Source organism: Taurulus bubalis (assembly GCF_910589615.1).
Source record: "Taurulus bubalis genome assembly, chromosome: 10".
Lineage (NCBI taxonomy): Eukaryota > Metazoa > Chordata > Actinopteri > Perciformes > Cottidae > Taurulus > Taurulus bubalis.
Window position 1 is genome coordinate 21,593,441 of NC_136598.1, and position 19,881 is coordinate 21,613,321.

A 19,881-nucleotide genomic window follows, 5' to 3' on the forward strand; every position below is an offset into this window, starting at 1 on the left:
ATCTCCTCCTCCTTCCGACTTATTTGATAAATTAGGCTTTGTCAAAAATAAGTTAATAAAGGTGGTTTGACCTTTGTGTCAGTGAGGCAGCTTGTGAACTTCTGTATTTGTCCTGCATACCAAGAGCCTGTAAGATATACAACCGGTTACTTTTCAAATATACTCTCTTATGATATGCTGCGAACTCCTGCAGAGAAGTCGAGATCAAAAGCTATCTTTGAAGAGCATCTTTAAAAAAACTCTTGTGTATGTGGTGCTTCCCAGCCTACCATCACACCTACCATCACACCGCTATCAGTGCAAGCACAACTCCTCAAAAGGGCAATAGCTTTTCAGATTCCCATACCCGAGGTGGAACAACCACGGCCATGTTTTTTCCTAATTTTGATGATGGTCGGAACAAAAGAATACTGTAATTTATTTGTATCCATTGCTTGAATTTAGTGCCCTGATATCTGCGCTACACTTCAACGCTACAGTATATGGATCTCAAAATGTGTATTTATTATATAACTTGAGCCTATATGCTTTTTAAATACAAATTGTCTTAGGAGAACATTTGAGACCTTTTTTGTATATATATATATATATTTTTTTTTTGTGTATATATATATATATATAGAAAAGTACAGCACATAATGCTCCTATTTCTGTCATTGCCTCACATTACCAACTGCATACATATTTGTTGAGCAGTATTATCTCATTTTAGGAGGCAGAAACATGCTAGGAAATGGCATATCAGTGATTTACAGATTTGTGGATATATATTTATTTCAGTGGCTAATTAACACCCGTTTGGTCTGTAACCCATCTGATTGTAGCATTGTGAATACTGGACTAATTGTGGCACACATTACACAAAAACATGACATGTTGGTACACATATATAATTAGTGAAGGTACCCACGCTGTGAGCAAATTCTGTTTTTCATTTTCCACATTCACCAGATATCAAATCTAACATTACACAACAGCATGACATAACAATAACACCAGTGCCAAATTTAAACTCAGACCCATACATGACATCTCCCATACCAAACACAGGTCTTCCACCCGATAGAACAAGAAGCACATAGTGCATGTTGGAGAGGTCTGAGTGTACCAACGCCATAGACTAAAGAACAAACACACAAAAATAAAGTGGCATCCACTCCTCTTCAGTTAGATTCTTTACCACTTATGACTGATTACTTATAGATCAATAAATGATTGAATTATTCCACCCCTGTATCTTGCAGATAGTGATAGAGTGTGTGTGTGTGTGTGTGTGTGTGTGTGTGTGTGTGTCTTTCATCTTGAGGCAATTATTACAGCATATCTGTCGTTTGTCATAAAAAAATAGTCAGTCATATCATAAAATAAAGTACAGTATGCCATAATAATTCCATTAAAATAGATTATATGCCATCAAGAATATCATTAAAATATAGTATAGGACTCCATCAACATGGCAGAATAATATTATAGTATCATACACCCTAAAAAAGGTAATGAAAAAATAATACCATATATATATATAAATATCATAGTCTACCAGAGAATGACATAAAAATATCATAGTATAGTGAGCCATACAAATGTCATAATAAATACCCTATTATATTATGTCATAAAAACAGCAAAGAGTATGCCATACAAATATAACAAATGTCATAGTATGGTTTGTCATTAAAATGTCATAAAAATGTCACAGTATATTATGCAGTATAACTGTAGTTCAATGTGTATTCATTAAAAAGTCGACGTATAGTAAACCTCAATAATGTAATACAACGTCATAGTGTAGTATGCCATAGTGTCATAAAAAGATGGTTGCTTAAAGGTGTAAGACAACGTTGCCGCTTCCTGGATTCTTCAAGTCGACATTCGCTGTGTTTCAGTGGAGCGTCGTCCTTTCAATCAGAGGTTCGGCGGTTCGATCCCCGGCTCCGCTGGCTCATGTCGACGTGTCCTTGGGCGAGACACTTAACCCCAGATTGCTCCCGCAGCTGTGCCTACGGAGTGTGAATGTTAGGTAGTCCTGATGGCAGCTCCTTGCATGGCAGCTCCTGCCATCAGGGTGTGGACGGGTGAATGATGAAGTGTGGTGTTAAAGCGCTTTGAGTGGGCGGAAGACTAGAAAAGCGCTTTATAAGTACAGTCCATTTACCATTTGACTGTTTTCAACATACATATATATTCTATCACTTTATTCAACATGACGTTTTTATAAAAAAAATGTCAACATACTATTTGTTTTTAATTACTCTTTTTGACATATTATACGATAACCTTTTAATGACTTATCGACATACTATACAATGAGGTTTTAATTGCTTTTTTCGACATAATATACAATTACTTTTTTTCGGCATTCGATAGTATTACTTTTTAATTGCATTTTTTTCAACATACTTGTTTTTATGACTTTTTCAACATACTATACTATGAAATGTTGATTATTGTTTTTGACACACATATTGTGACTTGTTTTAATTATTTCTTTCAACATATTATGCAAATATATGCACTTTAGTCGGTGAAACTGATTGAGCAATACTGTTCTCATATTTCTGTGCCTTATTTTATACATTTTCTTTCTCATTTCTAGCGCTTTCTTTGTTTTATTAATAATTCTTAATTTTGAATCAAATTTGTACCTTAAGCCTTAATTTTAAGTTATTGTAATTCTGTGTGGAAGGAGGATCTAGCAAAGTAAGTTATTCATTGTACGGAGTAACTGTCTGTTAACTGTCATATGACAATACAAATATCTTGAAATACTTTTTTCCAAAATACTATACTATATGTTTTTGATATACTATTTTATGACTTTTCTTTTACTTTTTTCGACATGCTATGCTGCCATATACACCAGAATGTAAAGCCTCTTCTGCACTAAAAACAGACCCTGGTTCATTACTTCTTTAAACAGATTTGAGTTCTTCTTAAATACACCGGACAGTTTTTTTACGCAGCCACTGGTTCACAATTCATGAAAATATCAAAATGTCAGATGTATGAAACGCCCTCAGAAGGCTACAACACCACACGGTGTACAGACACAACACTCAAGCACAGGTGAGGTTCGTCTCAGTTATTTATTTCTCTTGATTCAACTAACATCTTCCTCTGAGACAGAATTGCTGTGGCAAATAAACAACCTTAAGAGTCACATGCATAAAATGTGAATCACGTGAGGCTGGGGGATGACAGTGGAGGTGAGGGGAAAGAGAGGACTTGTGTGTATTGTGCCTTAGAGAAGCCCCTCAGAGGGCAATGCTCATTTACTGACATTAAACACGGAATATAACCTGCGCTGCTAACGTTGTCGTATCGGTAGGTTGGTCCTAGCAGATCAATTACTCGTGAGCATTAGATATTGCTTGACGTCAGAAACATGCCAAATCAGATGTCTGACAAAAAATGTAACAACATCACTTTCAAGGTGAAGCCCTTTGATTTGTTCTGCTGCTTCAGGAAACACCACAGAGATTAACATCACAGAATCTTACACAACCAACCCCATGCTGACCTGTACGGTCCAACCTGACGCTTGTTTGCTTGTGTTTTGACAAGAGCAACGCAAGAGAAGAGCTTTCTTTGAAAAGGGAAATGACATATAACATTCAATTTCAAGACAACCTGGTAGTGTTCAAATTAAGTCTTTTAAATGCTGGTGGTTTTTTTTCTTCTTTCATTTTGGACTCTTAATTTGTTTCAGCAGTAAAAACAATTCAGGTGGATTCACTTATTTAGATTAAAAAGTCGATAATGACCACTCAAGCAGAACTTAGATCAACAGCAATGCTATAAAGAAGATGGTTGTGTGTGTGTGTGTGTGTGTGTGTGTGTGTGTGTGTGTGTGTGTGTGTGTGTGTGTGTGTGTGTCTCTGCCTGTTGGCAGCACAACCCTATTATTGATCTGTAAAATAATCTATGTGTACAATTTACTGTTTGTGCGCATGCTTTTTTTTAAAAAAAAGAGAGCAATTGGAAAATACAGATTTAAGGGCAAACACTGCTATGATTCAAATGCACATCCTCACTTGAAATAAATACATGAATAAATATATTAAATTTGATTCTTAATAAATAATGGGAGGCAAGTTGAAGAGTAGAACAAATCCAAAGATAGTCTGTGTGATCTCCATGGCCGGTCCCTGTGCAGTGTAATATCATGCAGTCAATGAAAACAGCCAGTCTGATGAGAGATATAATACAGCCATTGCCTAAATGTGTATCTTATCATATTACTAAGAGAAATATGTAATAGCACGGTTTCCCCATCTGATGAGCCCGAGAGGCCGTAACGTCTTTGTAGGTTTTCATACCGCAGCAGTGTATTTTGGGTAGTGTGTGTTGAAGGGGCAGGAAGATGCACAGAGATAATCTGGCAACGGTACAAAGGCTCAGTGTTTGAATTATCTCCAGCTACTTCTGCCGGGTGATATTAGATAAGAACCACCACTGTGTATTGCACTGGACGGATGATTTATCAAGTAGAGGGGATATTCTATTATAAGAGGTGTAGAATAACTTTGTTACAGTGTTAAGACACACAGCGTCATCGCTGCTGATGTCTATCGTTAGAGGTGCGGCGACTCTCTTCTGCGATCCAGTTAATGTACAACAGATGGATCGTAATACCGATAAAAAGCATGAGACGTAAATCCACAATACTGAAGAGGGCGCGTCAACGCTGCTACCAAATCATTAGCAAAAATAAGAGTAATTCTTGTGCTTTTCTTTAGCCGGCTGTCATTTGAGAGCACTCTCATTTCATAAGTGGAAGCCAAAGTTTTTATAAAACACAATTTTTTTGGGGGTCATGCATAAATTATTTTGATCTATCCTTCATAACCTACACCAGCTGCTGGAAGGTGAGCGGCATTAAAAGTCAGCAGATGTAGCCTGAGCATCGGAATTGATGTTTGAGGGAATTTTGTCTCCTTCACACCACAGCAGACTGTATTTTTAGACAGGAGAGGGACAGACTAATTCTCGGGTTTTGATGCCTATTTAACGGGCGCCTCGTGGACGTATGAGCGTGCATAGACAAGGGGAAATATTAGCTCTAAAATGACACACATTTTTCCCTGCAAAGTCAAAAATTACACTTTATATGAAAGCTTACATGGCCATTAGGGTCAACATTCGTGAGTCTGCCGCGTAGCTGATTTGACGTTCTTGTCTATGCGTTATGAATGTGTCACTATTACCAAATGAAATGTGCTATTACTCTTTCCATGTGTTGAACCGAGTGTGAACCTGTGCCTTGTCGTGTGTGTCGTTGTCAGGAATTCAACCAGGGGGGAAAAGAGAAGAGACTTTGTTTGTTTTTTGTTTTTTTTTCACATATAAATACAGTAGGTACAATGCTTTTTGTCAAAATGTATCATCAATCATCTGATTGTTCTCATGTTGAATTAATATTTACACATGTTGCCACGAAGGAACATCTCTTGTGTATTTTTGTAAGTGCTAAGACGTGTCAAGATTTGTATGTCTCCATGTACGCTTCATCTCCCGAGCACTACAAAGGGTTCATTGCAAACAGCAGTCTCTCTTCAAGTGTACGGGGGTGTGGCTTAAATGCATGAGTTATAATGACACCATAAAATGAACGATGATAACCCAAGAGTAAATGCAGGTAAGAGTCAGTAGTATAGAAATAGCAAGTTAAGTGCTTGTGAAACACCCAAACTGATTAAATTAAATTAAAGCAAACATGTTTATAGTTATCAAAAGAACATTCCTTCCCTTGCTATGTTTGTGATTGCACAAAGGAAACCCCACAAAAGACATATTCGTCCTTTGGAGTCGCGTTTTGATCCCGGCTGATGATGTAGACCGCGTCCTTAAATCCAAATTTCTCTCTTGAACCATGTGCAGATCCGGGCAATGTGTGTTTTTTATTTCCTTTCGTGTTTTTTTTTGAGGTGAAGGATATTCTTTAACCTGCTTGTTTGGTTGACTCCGCTGGCTGTATGTGTGACATATTGTGCTGTCCTCTTGTGTTGGGTTGTCCTTAGCGGGCCGCTGTACCGCGAAGGTGCAGGTCACGTCTGTCCGCGCTGAACCCCGCGAGGCGTCCTTTATGTCGCCTCCTCTGCACTTCAGCCGCAGACCTGACACATAACTCCCGCCTCTTACCAATCTGTGCTTTAATATGGTGCATTTGTACAGTTTTAGTCCATATTTTAAAAATGTCAGATTCAGTCAAGAGGATTAAATCCCCCATCAAAAGGCCCCGATTTCCTTTTTTTCTTCTTCTGATGATTAAGACATGAGCGCTGGTCGCATTTTATCAAGGGACTCGCAGCTTTCTTCCTCCGCAGGTCCAAGGCCAACCACCTGCAATAGAAAGGATTAAGATATGCTGAGAAAGCGCGCTAAGCCTTAATTAAGTTAATTTAACCATTTCATCGGTAGCATTTAATAATGGACACCAGCTGCTGCAATTGTGGCCGAACAGAAAGCACACAAAGATTATGAATGCACAAAGTAACATGACATTTAAATAAACAACTGCTCTTTTGTAAAAAAAAAAAAAAAAACACATTATTAATTACCGTGGTCTGAGGGGGAAGCGGTCATATCTCCACATTGGGGTCTGTGAATCCCTTTTTCCCCTCGTTCACAAGCACAGGTTTCTCCGTTCTCGTGTGCCAAACAAGGATCTGGTGGGTGAAACAAACAACAACAACAGCAACATTACAAACACGCTGTTCCCTTAATGCACTCGTCGAGGCCGCTCTACCTTTCAGCTCCCACTCTGCCTCATGTTTTTCAAAAATAGTCGATTCCGGTTCTCGCTCTTATAGTACACACACACCGCCACGGGCGCTGTCGGTGTGTGAAGAGCTACTTGAGCGTGAACCGTGCGTTAGAAGGGACTGAAGAGGCACCAAATATGACACAGTCCTCTCAGCTCGGCCTGAGTAAAGGCTTCTGCACATAGGATAATGGCTACCTTCAGATGACAGCCAACAGAAGACATTTTGACACGGCATACACACAAGCCTTTTGCCTTTGGCGCTGGCTGGCGCTACAGTTCTTTGCACAGTTCTTCTGGGTACGCTGGAGTGCCACCGAGCCTTCAGATGGGGTTCATTTGGACAAACATCCAGGAGAAAAAAAAAGGATGGCAATGGTACCAGGGGAGGAGAAAAAAGAAGAGCCAAGCTAATTTGCCCTGCTCCTCTCTGTGTTGGAACCCTCCTCACTTTCATCTCGCCGTGGCGGCGGCCATGAATTATGCATGGGCCGTGTTTGAGATGTGCCAGGAGCCCACTCCTACTTTGCTCAGGTGTAGGGGGAGGTTAATAGTCACTTGCATCGGAAGTGCTAGATTATAAGGAAGAGAGATGCCCGTGCACGACGTTGCATTTCTTTCTTCCTCTTCCCCTCCCACCCTTCAGTCCGTCCCCGTGCTCATCTGTAATCAGTGTGACGGCCCTACCTCCCCTTTCCTCCCAACTCCAATTCCGCTCTCTCAGCCGTTCCCTGAATCCCTTCTTTTCATTTACCCCTCTGAAAGGCTGGGGGAGAGCAGGAGAAAAAGCTGGCTCAAAGTATCTCTCTCCCTTCCTTTCCCCTCGCTTTCTCTCTTTGTGTGTGTGTGTGTGTGTGTGTGTGTGTGTGTGTGTGTGTGTGTGTGTGTGTGTGTGTGTGTGTGTGTGTGTGTAGGGGTGATTGTGGATCCTGGCTAGCTAAAGCCCTCTGGCTGACTCCTCGTTGCCCAAAGAGAGACTTAGTGATGTGACCCATGCAGACCAAGGGTCGTGAATAGGAATGGTAGAGTGGGCATGGAGGAAAACGTTGCTGCTGCTACCCTCAAGCATACTGAAATGTGTGTGTGTGTGTGTGTGTGTGTGTGTGTGTGTGTGTGTGTGTGTGTGTGTGTGTGTGTGTGTGTGTGTGTGTGTGTGTGTGTGTGTGTGTGTTCGGAAAAGTGAGAATGTGAGAAATATAATCAATGACGTCCAACTTTTCAGCAACAAGTGTTTCCATAGATTTCTTTTGTCAAGAGTTGAATGGATTTCTTGCCCTGAATATGCTGAAGAGGAACATTGGGGAGGACATCGGCTGCGGAGGCTTAATCAAGTAAGTGTGAGGCATCAAAACTTCATATGCCCTTGACTGGCGATCAATGAAAAGATAATGCAATGTTGCAAGTTAATATTAAATAAGTTCTCCCTATCAGGAAAGTGCTGTTGTTCAATTACATTTGGTTGTCTTTTAAATAAAAAATTAAACACTTTAGGAAATGCGCTTATTGACTGTGTTGCAGAGAGATTATCATTAGATAATCTTAATTAATAATTAGATCAGATTATCAATACCAGCATTATCATATCTGTGTCCATGTTAGCTTGAACACTGCAAATAAATCTGAATTAGCGGTAAAGTTATCTGAACACGATGGTTCAGCATGCAGATGTACTAGAGCTCATGGTTATGTCATTGGTATGCTACAGCAAGTGGTGGGAAGAAGGTATTGCCATTTCTGCTTTTCACCTCGACTCTTTTACATTAAAAAGGAAAATATTGCACTTTTTACTTCGCTGCATTAATTCTACAGCTGTACTTCACAGATTAAGGTTGTATAGTCAAAAGAGATATAATACGCCTATGAAATACAATATACTATTAAAGATTGAACCAGTTGTTCCCAACCTGTTTGACCTTTTAAAAGCAGAGTCATTCTATTCACTGTTAGCACTTCCATTAAAGAGAGATTTTTCTCTCAAAACCTCTCAGATGGTTCGATCAAAATAACAGTTTGGGGACAAAAATGCTGAAATTCTCCAATATTTCACAAAAAAACAGAGTTATGTATCAGAAATCAGAGTTTACTTTGAGTACTTTGATCTTATCTATCTATAAAAGAACATGCAGATTACACACTGATGCATCAGTATTATTAAATACAGAATTACTATTTTTACTCAAAATACTACATTTAGCTGATGATACTTGATGATGAGTCAGATTTTTTTTGTAATTAAGTACTTTTGCATTGATGTAGGGGTACTGTTATTTAAGTGGAGGATCCTCATGAACAATTTACTGCTTAGTCAAGGGGCCCAACGGCATTGACGAAGGGGATTACCTTAGTGCAATTGGATGCTTTAGGCTCCAGGTCGTTGAGTGTAACAAGTTCCCGGAGCAAACTACTCTCCTGGTAGCCTCCCTTCACCCCGCGAAGCTTAAAGTACGCCTGTGGCTTGAAGAGGATGAGCCTCAGGTTGATGGCGAAGCCGGCCATGTCGATGGCAAACGGCCGATGGGGGTCGAACACCGTCTTCCAGCCGTAGACCTTTCCAGCTGCATTGACCTTGGGAGACTCGTACCGCAAGCCGCCCACAAAGGCCACGGGCCACACGGAAACTTTCCGAGTGGATCTCATCTAGCGAGAAGAGAAAACGGAAAGGGAAGAAGAGAGCAAATTAGTCATGTGAAAAAAGCATACATGACAGTGAGACATAATATTTGAGCATCAGCTGCCAGCGCTACAGCAGAGTGTGTAGACGGAGGGTCTTTAGAGCCGCAGCTATTATTCATTCTGAGAGATGGTGAATATTGACCGAGCCATTGTGCCCCGTGCAGCAGACACGCAGCGAGAGGAAGCCAGATCACATACATTGTTCAACAGCTGCTCTGCAATGAGATAATTAGACACCATCTTTGAAGGAGTCAAGCCGTTAGAGCAAGTGGCTCCAGTCGCTGGTTAGCTGAGGAGATTCTTTACCGTAGCACGCTGCCGTCCTCTTCTTCTTTTCGGCCTTTAATCTTCCGGCATCAAACGATCTTGCTTCACCCTTTTTCTCAAGTTAGCCTTTGCCATTCGAGAAAGGCTGCAGTCATAAGATGTACGTACAGGAAACGGCAGAGTCCTTTAATCAAACCCAATGCAGCAGAAATAAATATGCTGGTGCCTCTATAAGGGAAGCTCCATTTAAATATAAATGTGCAAGTGTATGCACAGTATCTAGTGTGTGTGTATATGATAAAGTAGAGTTCTTACGTGCATATAGAACATATCTATATTTGCAATGCAAACCTGTTTCCAAGTGTGTGTGTGTTCGTTTGCACATGATCCGCGATATTAGATTGGTGAGTGTAATCTCTGATGGGCTGCTGTGTGGTCAGTTCAGGGGATCAGAGAGCTGCAGAGTGTGAACAGCATGAAGTGGGCTGTGGGGGCTTATGGGAATCTGTGGATTTTAGCTTTGGAGGGGGGAAACTGTGCCAGGAACCTACATAAGATTTGGCAGGACGTTCGGTCTCAATGAGATCTGGGTGTTAATGGCGGAAGAGCGATTGAGCGCTTACATGCATCCATGTGATTGTGCGGCTATAACTTTATACACACAGTGATAGCTGAATCCAGCCACCGACCCATTTTGCCCAAACTTACGTCCACCTGCCTGCTTCCCTCATAGAAATGCAGTACGAACAACTTAAATGAAGCATGAATCAGTCTTTCTGGAGGCTGAGTGAAGCGGCTTGTCTTTTTCCCCATCTGAAAATGTGAAAACGAGTGTTCCGCCCGCTGCCTCTAGAGGGAATATCAGCCAGAGTAAAATAGCACATATCCCTCTTCTTCTGGCACCCAAGCACACGGAAACGCAACAAAGTTCCTCTCGCCCCACTCTGGTGAATATGATGTGTTTGTACAGAGGTTGTTTTTTTTGGTTCACTGTTGCTACAGTTTGTATTTGAATGCCTGTGTGAGCATTTAAGAATCTATTCCTCGCTCCACTCAGCGAGAGGTCTTCGGAGACAAAGTCGCCGTGTTTCAGAGAAGCAAAACAAAGAAAAGAAATCCCAAATCCTCACGGAGAAAAGAAGGCAGGCATCCAGGTAATAATCAGTCCTTCAGGGTGCAGAGAGGAAGGAACGGAGCAGAATCGTCGTCCATTGCTGCCATTGGAGGAGTCTTTCGATTAAGTCTTTGTGCAGAATTATGCAGAATTATGCTAAATTCCAAATAAAGTGATTTTTAAAAAGGATGTTATATCACTTTTCATTTTTTGTATATGCATAATATAGCTTAAATCCTGACACTCATGATACTTCTCAAAAATATCTTGCATGTATATAAAAATGTACATTATGGAAGCACCCAATAGTCAAAATACTGACACAATGTCGCTACTGACATGTTTTGATATTTGATTTGATGATTATCACGCAGCCTCCCTGCAGACATTCTGAGTATATTATTGCTCCATTCTCTTGGATTTATGCTGTTGACATTTATTCTTAAAGGTTGAAACTGAGAACAGAGAGTGTTGGTTCAAAATAGCATATGCTAAACAGTAAAAACACTTTCTGGAAGGAAACATAAAGCCTTTCCTATGAAGCCTCAATGATTCAAGTTCATTACAGTGTCATATATCAAGGCATGACCAAATTAATATAACTTAATTTTGATGTGCCAGAGCCACTGATAGTCACTGCTTGAATGAAATATATTTACATTTGTTGTGATGCTCGTCATCATGTAAATAGCTCTAATTGATTTTAATTTGTCTTATAATTAGAGTAAGAAATGTATTTAAATTGCTCAGAATGAATGAATTAGATGATTTAAGATTAACCAGGCGAAAATGAAGAGTCCATTTCTAACATATGGAGTAGTGCGTGTCAGACCTCGTCTCCAGACTGGAGACTATATTGTTTTTAAGCTGTTGAGATACTGAACATTTACTATGGTGTCAGCAAACTACTGAATTTTTACTATGGTGTCAGCAAGCTATTGTGTAGTCGCAGTCCACTCTCTGCTTTCTGTCTATCTGGCTGTCACCTTCTCTTTTTATCGCATTCTTTTCCTTTTTCTGTCCTTCCCTCTCTGCGTCTCTCCCTCTTTCCCCCTCTGGGCCGTTACTCTGACCCATAAATAGGCCCGCTGGAGGTGATGGAGGGCCTCTGAGGGAGACGCAGCACTTCGGCTGATTCCCAGAGAAAGGTAATGACAGGCCCCGTCAATACCCGACGCTCCATTTACCTCGGACCCCGTCTGCACTGCTAACAAGACTTGAGGCTAATACTCAGAAGACCCAGACCGTGTCTGCTCAGGTAATTCAACTGACGTTAAGATGGATGGCCTGAGACGTACTGATTACATGCCCAAACGTCCCTCCACCACTGACTATGCTTGTTAAGCAAAACAAATGCTCCATAGGGAATTTATAGGGAATTTATATATATGTATAACATACCACAGATCCAGTATAGAGTATATGGCTGGGCAGTATGATATATTGTATGTAATGCAATCCATAAAGTAAACATTTACAATTGTGCATGTTTTATTTCTCCCTATGCAACTCCAAAAGGAATATACTTTTTTTTTTAACAAATCTTTATGCATTGTACCAAAAATAACTAAATAATATTGAATTTGCTTCATCCCCCTATAAAAGGGCAGTCTGTTTTATTTTACTGGATCTTTGCACACAATGACCACAACATATTGTTGAGGGTTCACTGATTGTCGGCCTCCCTGATCAATTCCAGTCTCTCCTCTTTTATCCGAGTGGCTGCTGAGCTTTCTAAACGTCTGTGTTTTTGCTTGGAACAAATCAACGGATTAATCTCCCAGACCCCCTGAATTACCCACCGTGTGCTCTGCACAGGGTTTGTTTTTCTGAAGTGGAGCAGCATTTGAAAAGGTGGATTCAGGTTGAGAATGTTCTATAGTGGTCAGCGCCAAACAGAACAATTGTTAGATTTAGGTATAAGCTTTACAATCTAAAGTTTAGAAGATTTAAGTTGGAAGTACTTATTAAGTTAGGTTCATGTTAGAGGTGATTGGGTTATGACTTTCATTTGTGATTGTAGTTACACTGGGATCTATAAACTAATTGCCCAGTTCACACACAGATTCCGTGATACTGCCGTAAATTAGATCCTTCCGTTTCACACGAAACTCATCAACGGTGGCTTAACGCCGCCCCAGAGTGTGACTTCAGATAGCACGCCGCGGCATCACGGAGTCAAAAGAGCCGCGATGGCAGCCCTGTCCCCCTGTTCTGCCTCAGTGCCTTTCATACAGAACAGCAAGGCAGATTAATGGCTAAACAGTCGTTGAACAGGGTGTGTGAAAGGGGCTCACGCTGAAGCTGATTCAGTATACGTGTGCATGCTGTTGATGTAACATAGCAAACATCCACTCATTACGCCACTGCATTCAGAAACATTTTGTAAAGATCAACCCATACTGTAAATGTGCCTTTTTTTCCTCGCCAATTTGTGAGAGTTTGCAGAGAATGCATGAAATAAACATGAGTGTGTAGCAACGCTAACCTCCTCAAACAACTCCAGGCTGTATGTGTTGTCATCGTCTGCAAAGTAGACGATCCCGGCTTGGCTGCTGTTGGCGTTGAAGGTCTCCCTCAGCCACCGCAGGGCCAGATTCCTCTGCATCGTCCCCCTGGGGATTCTGGGGTCCCGAGTGTCACCCCGCAGCTTATAGTTCCTGGGCGTCTCTACATTGAGGTGGGTGTAGTTAAGTCCCATTTCTCGGAGGAGCCGCGTGACGAGAGGCGTTCTCCTTTGGGAGTCCTCCACCAGGATCCAGTGCAGGTTGGGAACATGGAGGAAGGTGTTTGCCAGCCGCGTCAGCTCCGCCTTCTGCACCGGTCGACTGTACGTGGGGGTGATGATGTGGATGGTGGGCAGCACGTCGGACCACGGCGGAGGCCGCGTGTACACATACTCTGTCCTCACCACCTCCACAATGTCCTTATCCGAGGCACAGTATTCCTTGGAGTCTTGTGCCTGCCCACCTGCCTCTCTCTTGCCGTCCACGCCATCATCTGCAGATTTGGGGATAAGAAGACATGTAAGGCATTAGTGCAACCTTGGGCTGCCCTTTGTATGTTTGCCTCAGGTGACTTAAACCCAATAGGGGTAAAGTGTACCTGAGAGCCGGTGATGGCGGACTGCAAGCCTCTCTGGAATGATAAAGATCTCTTTTACTAGATGGTGACAGGCTGCAAAAAGTGAAAGCAGGCACCGTGAGAGGATAACACAGCTGATGGACAGAGAGACAGGGCAAGGCGAGGGAGGAAAAGGATGAGCCTTGCTATTCCCCCAGCGTTGCCTTTGGGCTTTTCTTTCCAAAGGAAGAAAAATGTGTGGATGAGGCTCCATGAGACATGCCCTCTTTTTCTGTTCAGACTCCACCACGGACTCCCTCAACCTCTGCCTGCCCCTCCATGTCCATAACTTACACACATGATGCTACTGTCCTGCAATGTAGCAGAATTTGTAATTACTGTTCCCATTCATTTCATTATAAATATATATTGCCCCAGAGATTCCTAAACATGACCTAAAATGCAATGATTAACTGTGGTGGGACTGAACACTCCACTACCAAGATATTTTGTCTCATAAATGACTCCAGTGCAGGTTTTTGGTTATTATGCTCAAACCAAACATACATGCTCGCATTGGCGGGACCTTTATGCACACTAGAGTCTGACAATCCAGGTAACACCAAATGCAAATTAAACAGTATAAAACAGGAACTGTTCTTCTGTGGTCATGTTGAGCATTTGCCACTAATGAGCAAAGCTCCCAGCAGCTGCAGCACTACCGTAGTGAATGCTGTGCTACTAACACACTGCTTTCTTGTTTCTTTCTTCCGAAATAAGGTCAATTATCATTTTGAATGCATAAGTGAGAAAAATGTGATCGCTTCAGACCTGCAGGTAAACAGCGGTGAATAAATCCGCTGATGCAAGCTGAATGCTCTCGAGGTAAAAGGCTGCGGTACTTTGGCCCCAGCAGTTTGGTCAAGATGGATAAAATATGATAATAGACTCATTAAAGTTGTTGATTTCTTTTCATTGTGCCGCAGCTAATGGCGAGCTTTGTCGCTGTTCAGCCCGAGCTCCGGTCGCACCTCCGACATAAGGAGGGTTTTTCCGCGGCTGATAGATTAACACAATCTGCTGATGGCCAGATGTTTGGCAAAGGCTGCCGGCGAGTGCTCTGCCAAAAAAAAAAAACTCTAGCTCCTCTTTTAAGAGCACACAAAAGGGCCTGTGGGCAGAGCTGTGGCATTTTTCTTCTTCTTATGTATTCTTCATTGTGTCTTCACTGTCTTTAATTGTCAACACTGTTTTCATAAAACATATGAATTTAGTGAGGAAGAAATGTATCAACTATTCAGACACTATTTTAGGTGTCTAGGTAAGCTGTAAAAACAAATTATTAAATATAATGTGTAGCTTCTGTTGACTCCGGGCTGCTTTAGGACAATTGTGTCTACTTGTTTTGGTTGTTAACCCCTGTGAGTGCATTCATGACATTATAATTAGAGGGCAAAGAGCTCTGTTGATTGGCCGTGGCTCCAATGGGGTTGTTTACTCTGCAGAATGCTTGACATTTTACACTGTTGGTTTACGGCGTCTGGGGGATGATTGGGAGGCTTATGAGTGTGCTTCCTAATGACTCCCACTGGTGTGCAAACCTGATAGTACACGTGGAAGGAAGCTATTCCGTGAGTCTAATTGAGCCGACATTTATTATTTCAAATTGCTGATTAAACAAACTCGAAAAATGAATTTGCACAGAATTTGAATGAGTAGAATTGGGGAATAGTTTAAACCTAAATGGATAAATGAATTGTGGACATGCTGCGGGACAGTGCATGCTGTGTGAAGTTGAGCGCCACGCCGAGAGAAAGATATGGATGAATGGGGCCGAGGAATGCACGTAGCATACTAGAAAAAAGTTATTGTCAACAAATGAAATTAGACAAAGCTGAGCAATTAATTATATTCAACTGACTGAATATATGATAACAAAAATAACTCATTGATGTATAAGAGTGTACACGTCTATATATATATATATATATATATATATATATATATATATATATATATATATATATATAAATAAATATATCTGTAATTTTTCAGTCATCGTCATGCACCAAACAATCCACACTGATGAGCTTTACATTGACTGGACGAGTGCCATTGAGCTCTGATGAAGCCGCTGGTCATGGTTAGTGAGTGCCTCTAAATGAACGGCCTGCTGTGAGTTGTTGGGTTGGAGGACCCACTTCCCGTGTGATATTGCCAGTGGAGTGCAGTGCACTGCGTACCCTTGCGGATGGCGAGGAGTGGACCGATCGCGCTTTGGTGCCAAACAGTGATGAGCAGCGTCCAGGGTAACACGATCAACACGATGGCAAGAATATCTCTTCTCTTCGGCATCTCCAGGATTGGTTATTTGGCTCGGCATTACCTGGAGAAAAAAAGGAAATGGATGTATTATCATTCTGCATTTTGTAACACTCAGGGTTTCTTGTTGAATCACTTCAGGAAAAAAGAAAATCCATAAAATGTCCATGATTGCGTTGATATTTCCACCATTCAAGCAAACCTATAATTTGCTGAATCTCAGTTACTTGTGGATGGAGAGGCACTGGAAGACCATATTATAGACCCATATTCATGAGGACCAAAAGTATCATTGAAGGAAATTGTGTCACAGTTTACTCTGAGCTGTTTACACAGAATAGAATATTATTCTGCAGCAGACACAGCACCATTACCAAAACACATTAAGAGTGAGATAATGGAGCAGGGTCTGTTCATCCTTTGCAGAAAACTGGAAGAAGGTAAAAGAATAAAAAGTTATAAAATAAATATATACACATACATATATATAGCGGGTAAAATAAGTATTGAACGTGTCACCATTTTTCTCAGTAAATATATTTCTAAAGGTGCTATTGATATGAAATGTTCACCAAATGTCAGTAATAACCCAAGTAAGCCATGCATACAAAGAAAACCAAACAAATAAGCTAAGAAATTAAGTTGTGTGTAATAAAATGGAATGACACAGGGAAAAAGTATTGAACATGCTGACTGAAATGTATTTAATACTTGGTCCAAAAGCCTTTGTTGGTTCTCCTGTATGGAGAAACTAGTCCATTGCATGGCTCAGGTGTGATTTTGGCCCATTCTTCCACACAAACAGTCTTCAAATCTTGAAGCTTTCGTGGAAACTTAATTTAAATGAAATTAAATACATTTCAGCCAGCGTGATACTTTTTTCCCTGTGTCATTCCATTTTATTACACATAACTTAATTGTTACCGACATCTCATGAGAATGTCATTTCAATAGCTCTTTTAGAAATATATTTATTGAGAAAAATGGTGACGTGTTACATACTTATTTTACCTGCTATATATATATATATATATATATATATATATATATATACATATACATATATATATATATATATATATATATATATATATATATATATATGTATATACATATATATATATATATATATATATATATGTATATACATATATATATACACAAATACATACACACAAGTGTGTCACAGCCAACAAAAGGAGGGTCAAAACTAGCAGAGGAGACCATGGAGCACGAGTCTGTGCCCTCTGCCAACCCGATGAGCTCATCGGGGCCATCGCTGAGGACGAGGCGGTGACTTCATGCTGTAACGAGTCACCGGCCAAATGGCAGGAAGCAATGTCACCAGACTGCAGCTTGACTGTTTGGGATGTGTGCCCTTCCCTCTGAGTCCAGATTGATTGGTTCAACTTTGTATCCCTTTGAACAATCTAATTACAGCATGAAAGACACTGGCTGTAAATTAATTGAAATAACATCGAAGAGTGAATCTTGGAAATTTAATTTATTAATGATTTGTCACAATGTGATTAACAAAATGGGAGCAGGTCTCTCCACGTAGCTGAAACACTCCCATTAAAAAAGGTTCAATGCAACACACTTATTAATATCAACTTCTCTTAATGGTTTAATGCTACTTTTAAAAAGGTGCAATTTGTGATTGAAGTGTAAAACATGGGTCAATGGTAGTTCCAGTTTGTGCCTCTCATCTGTTCGCATACACTTGGGCAACAGAAGTTAAACACTTACGGCTTCAACAGCAGTAAGGAGTATTACATTACATTAAATGTTATATATCTTTTGTGGAAACCAACGGGTACTTCTGTGGCCTGAATGCCTGCGGATACACGAGAGGCACAAACTAAGGGGTAGGTCATGTGTAACCAAAATTCAAGGAGGGAATTGGAGCCAGCGAGCACTCTCAAATGTGGTGATATGTATTTTTTACGCGTTTCACTCTAGTCATTAATGTTTTTATACTGTCTCCATAACCACACCACTAACTAAATCTGACTTTTTGTATGTGTTGAAATGTTTTATTTATATATGTAACGTAAATGCAGTAATATAGTAAATACATTACTAAAACATGTCTATGCCGCGCCCCGCCTTAGTTGCTGTTGCTACGCCAGTCTGAGGAGTGTAAATCAAATACTGGATCATAATGAGCAGAAACAGCAGCGAACATTACCTCAAACTCTGACGGCATCCAGGACCGGCCAGATGAATGGAAGCTCTAACCAGAAACAGGGCTTTTTTTTTTAAAATAACAGACTTTGCCTGGCTACGGGTGCTAAGTCATGATTGGACCATCGCTCTTCAGGCAGCAGTCAAATTTATGATTGAATAAAAGATGTAGGACCTGGCCTTTTTAAGAGCTGGAGCAAAGGAGGTCGAGCACTTAAACACACTGCGGTAAACTCTGTTAACATTTTATGTGTTTCAGGAAAAACGACAAAATGAACATATACTCAGCGTATAGACGTTGACTCTACATTGTGCACACACCATATAAGGTAATAGCACACACACTTTGACAATGAGAATAACTACCTCTGACAAAGTCTCAAGTCTTTTTCGCAAATGTAGAAGTTGTTGTAGTTCATTTGTTTTGGATTGCATCATTATATTTCAGACATACCTATTATTGTGCCCACTCTCTGTGCTGTGGGGCCCGCTACATTGCCACTTTGGTAGCTCATTTACATTGAATTTAAGGATGACAGACCTCCCCGTCTCTCCCTGGGACGGCCTCTCCTCCTCTCTAATGGGCTGCTGGCTTTAAGCCGAGCCCTAACTGGAAAAATGCAGTTATTAACTGATCTGCTCAATTACACAAAGGAGGAAAACAGACATAATGTGAGCACAGGTGTTTGGCATATTCATTACAGCTTTACACATGAGGAAGCAAGTCATCACATTTCCCACCGTGATCCTTTTTCCCACTGCTGGAAAAGTGGCTGTATATATTGAGGCTTAACATAATTGTACATGTCAATTATGTCTATTGAGCTCTGTAAATAAACCATTAATGCGGGAGCAACCAGGTGTGGGAATAGTTGACACAACATGCACCTATACAGCTTTTCTACTGATACAGAAATTGGTTCTGCAGAGTTGCAAAGCTATATTTCTTCTACTTTAGTGGAGAGGCGATTTGCAATGAAGTCCTCTATGGAAATTGATACTGTGCGTGGCTCTGCATAGCTATATAAAGGACAGTAAGTTGTACAGAAAATGACCCACAGTAAGTGCATCAGCATGCAACCACATCTTCGAAGGGCAACAGGCGTTTTTTTTCTTCTTTTTTTTAAGAAAAAGGTGAGAACACTGAAAGCTTTTTAGACCTGCTTACAAATACCAGAAATGCAAACAATCCTTATACAGCCTGTAAATGTCTAAAAAGTCATATCTACTCTCTTTTCCGACACTTCTTCTCTGTGCAGTCAGGATGGCCCTCGGGGGACACAAACTATTATAATGCTTAACATTTACCCATCACACAATACGACTAGTGCTTACATTTGATGTGCAATGGATTCCTTGACCTTGTGAATATGTCTTTGGTCCTGGAGAAGTGTCTCTGTTAGCAGTATGGTGGCTGAAAAATGATAGCTTCCGTTAATGTGCGAATCCCTTAAATTACCTCATTTCTTATCTAATTAACTCTTGGCCCGAG

At 40.7% G+C, this 19,881-nt stretch overlaps 1 protein-coding gene across 1 annotated transcript; it reads right to left on the bottom strand.

The window, feature by feature from the left end:
* Positions 1-6,581: 6,581 nt before the first annotated feature.
* On the bottom strand, positions 6,582-16,235 carry LOC306742877 (galactosylgalactosylxylosylprotein 3-beta-glucuronosyltransferase 1; the record flags this gene model as incomplete). Its single annotated transcript, XM_079225323.1, has 4 exons — positions 6,582-6,668; positions 9,104-9,400; positions 13,306-13,817; positions 16,124-16,235. 4 exons carry the CDS (start codon positions 16,233-16,235, stop codon positions 6,582-6,584), a joined length of 1,008 nt encoding a protein of 335 aa, XP_079081449.1.
* Between the last annotated feature and the right edge of the window lie 3,646 nt (positions 16,236-19,881).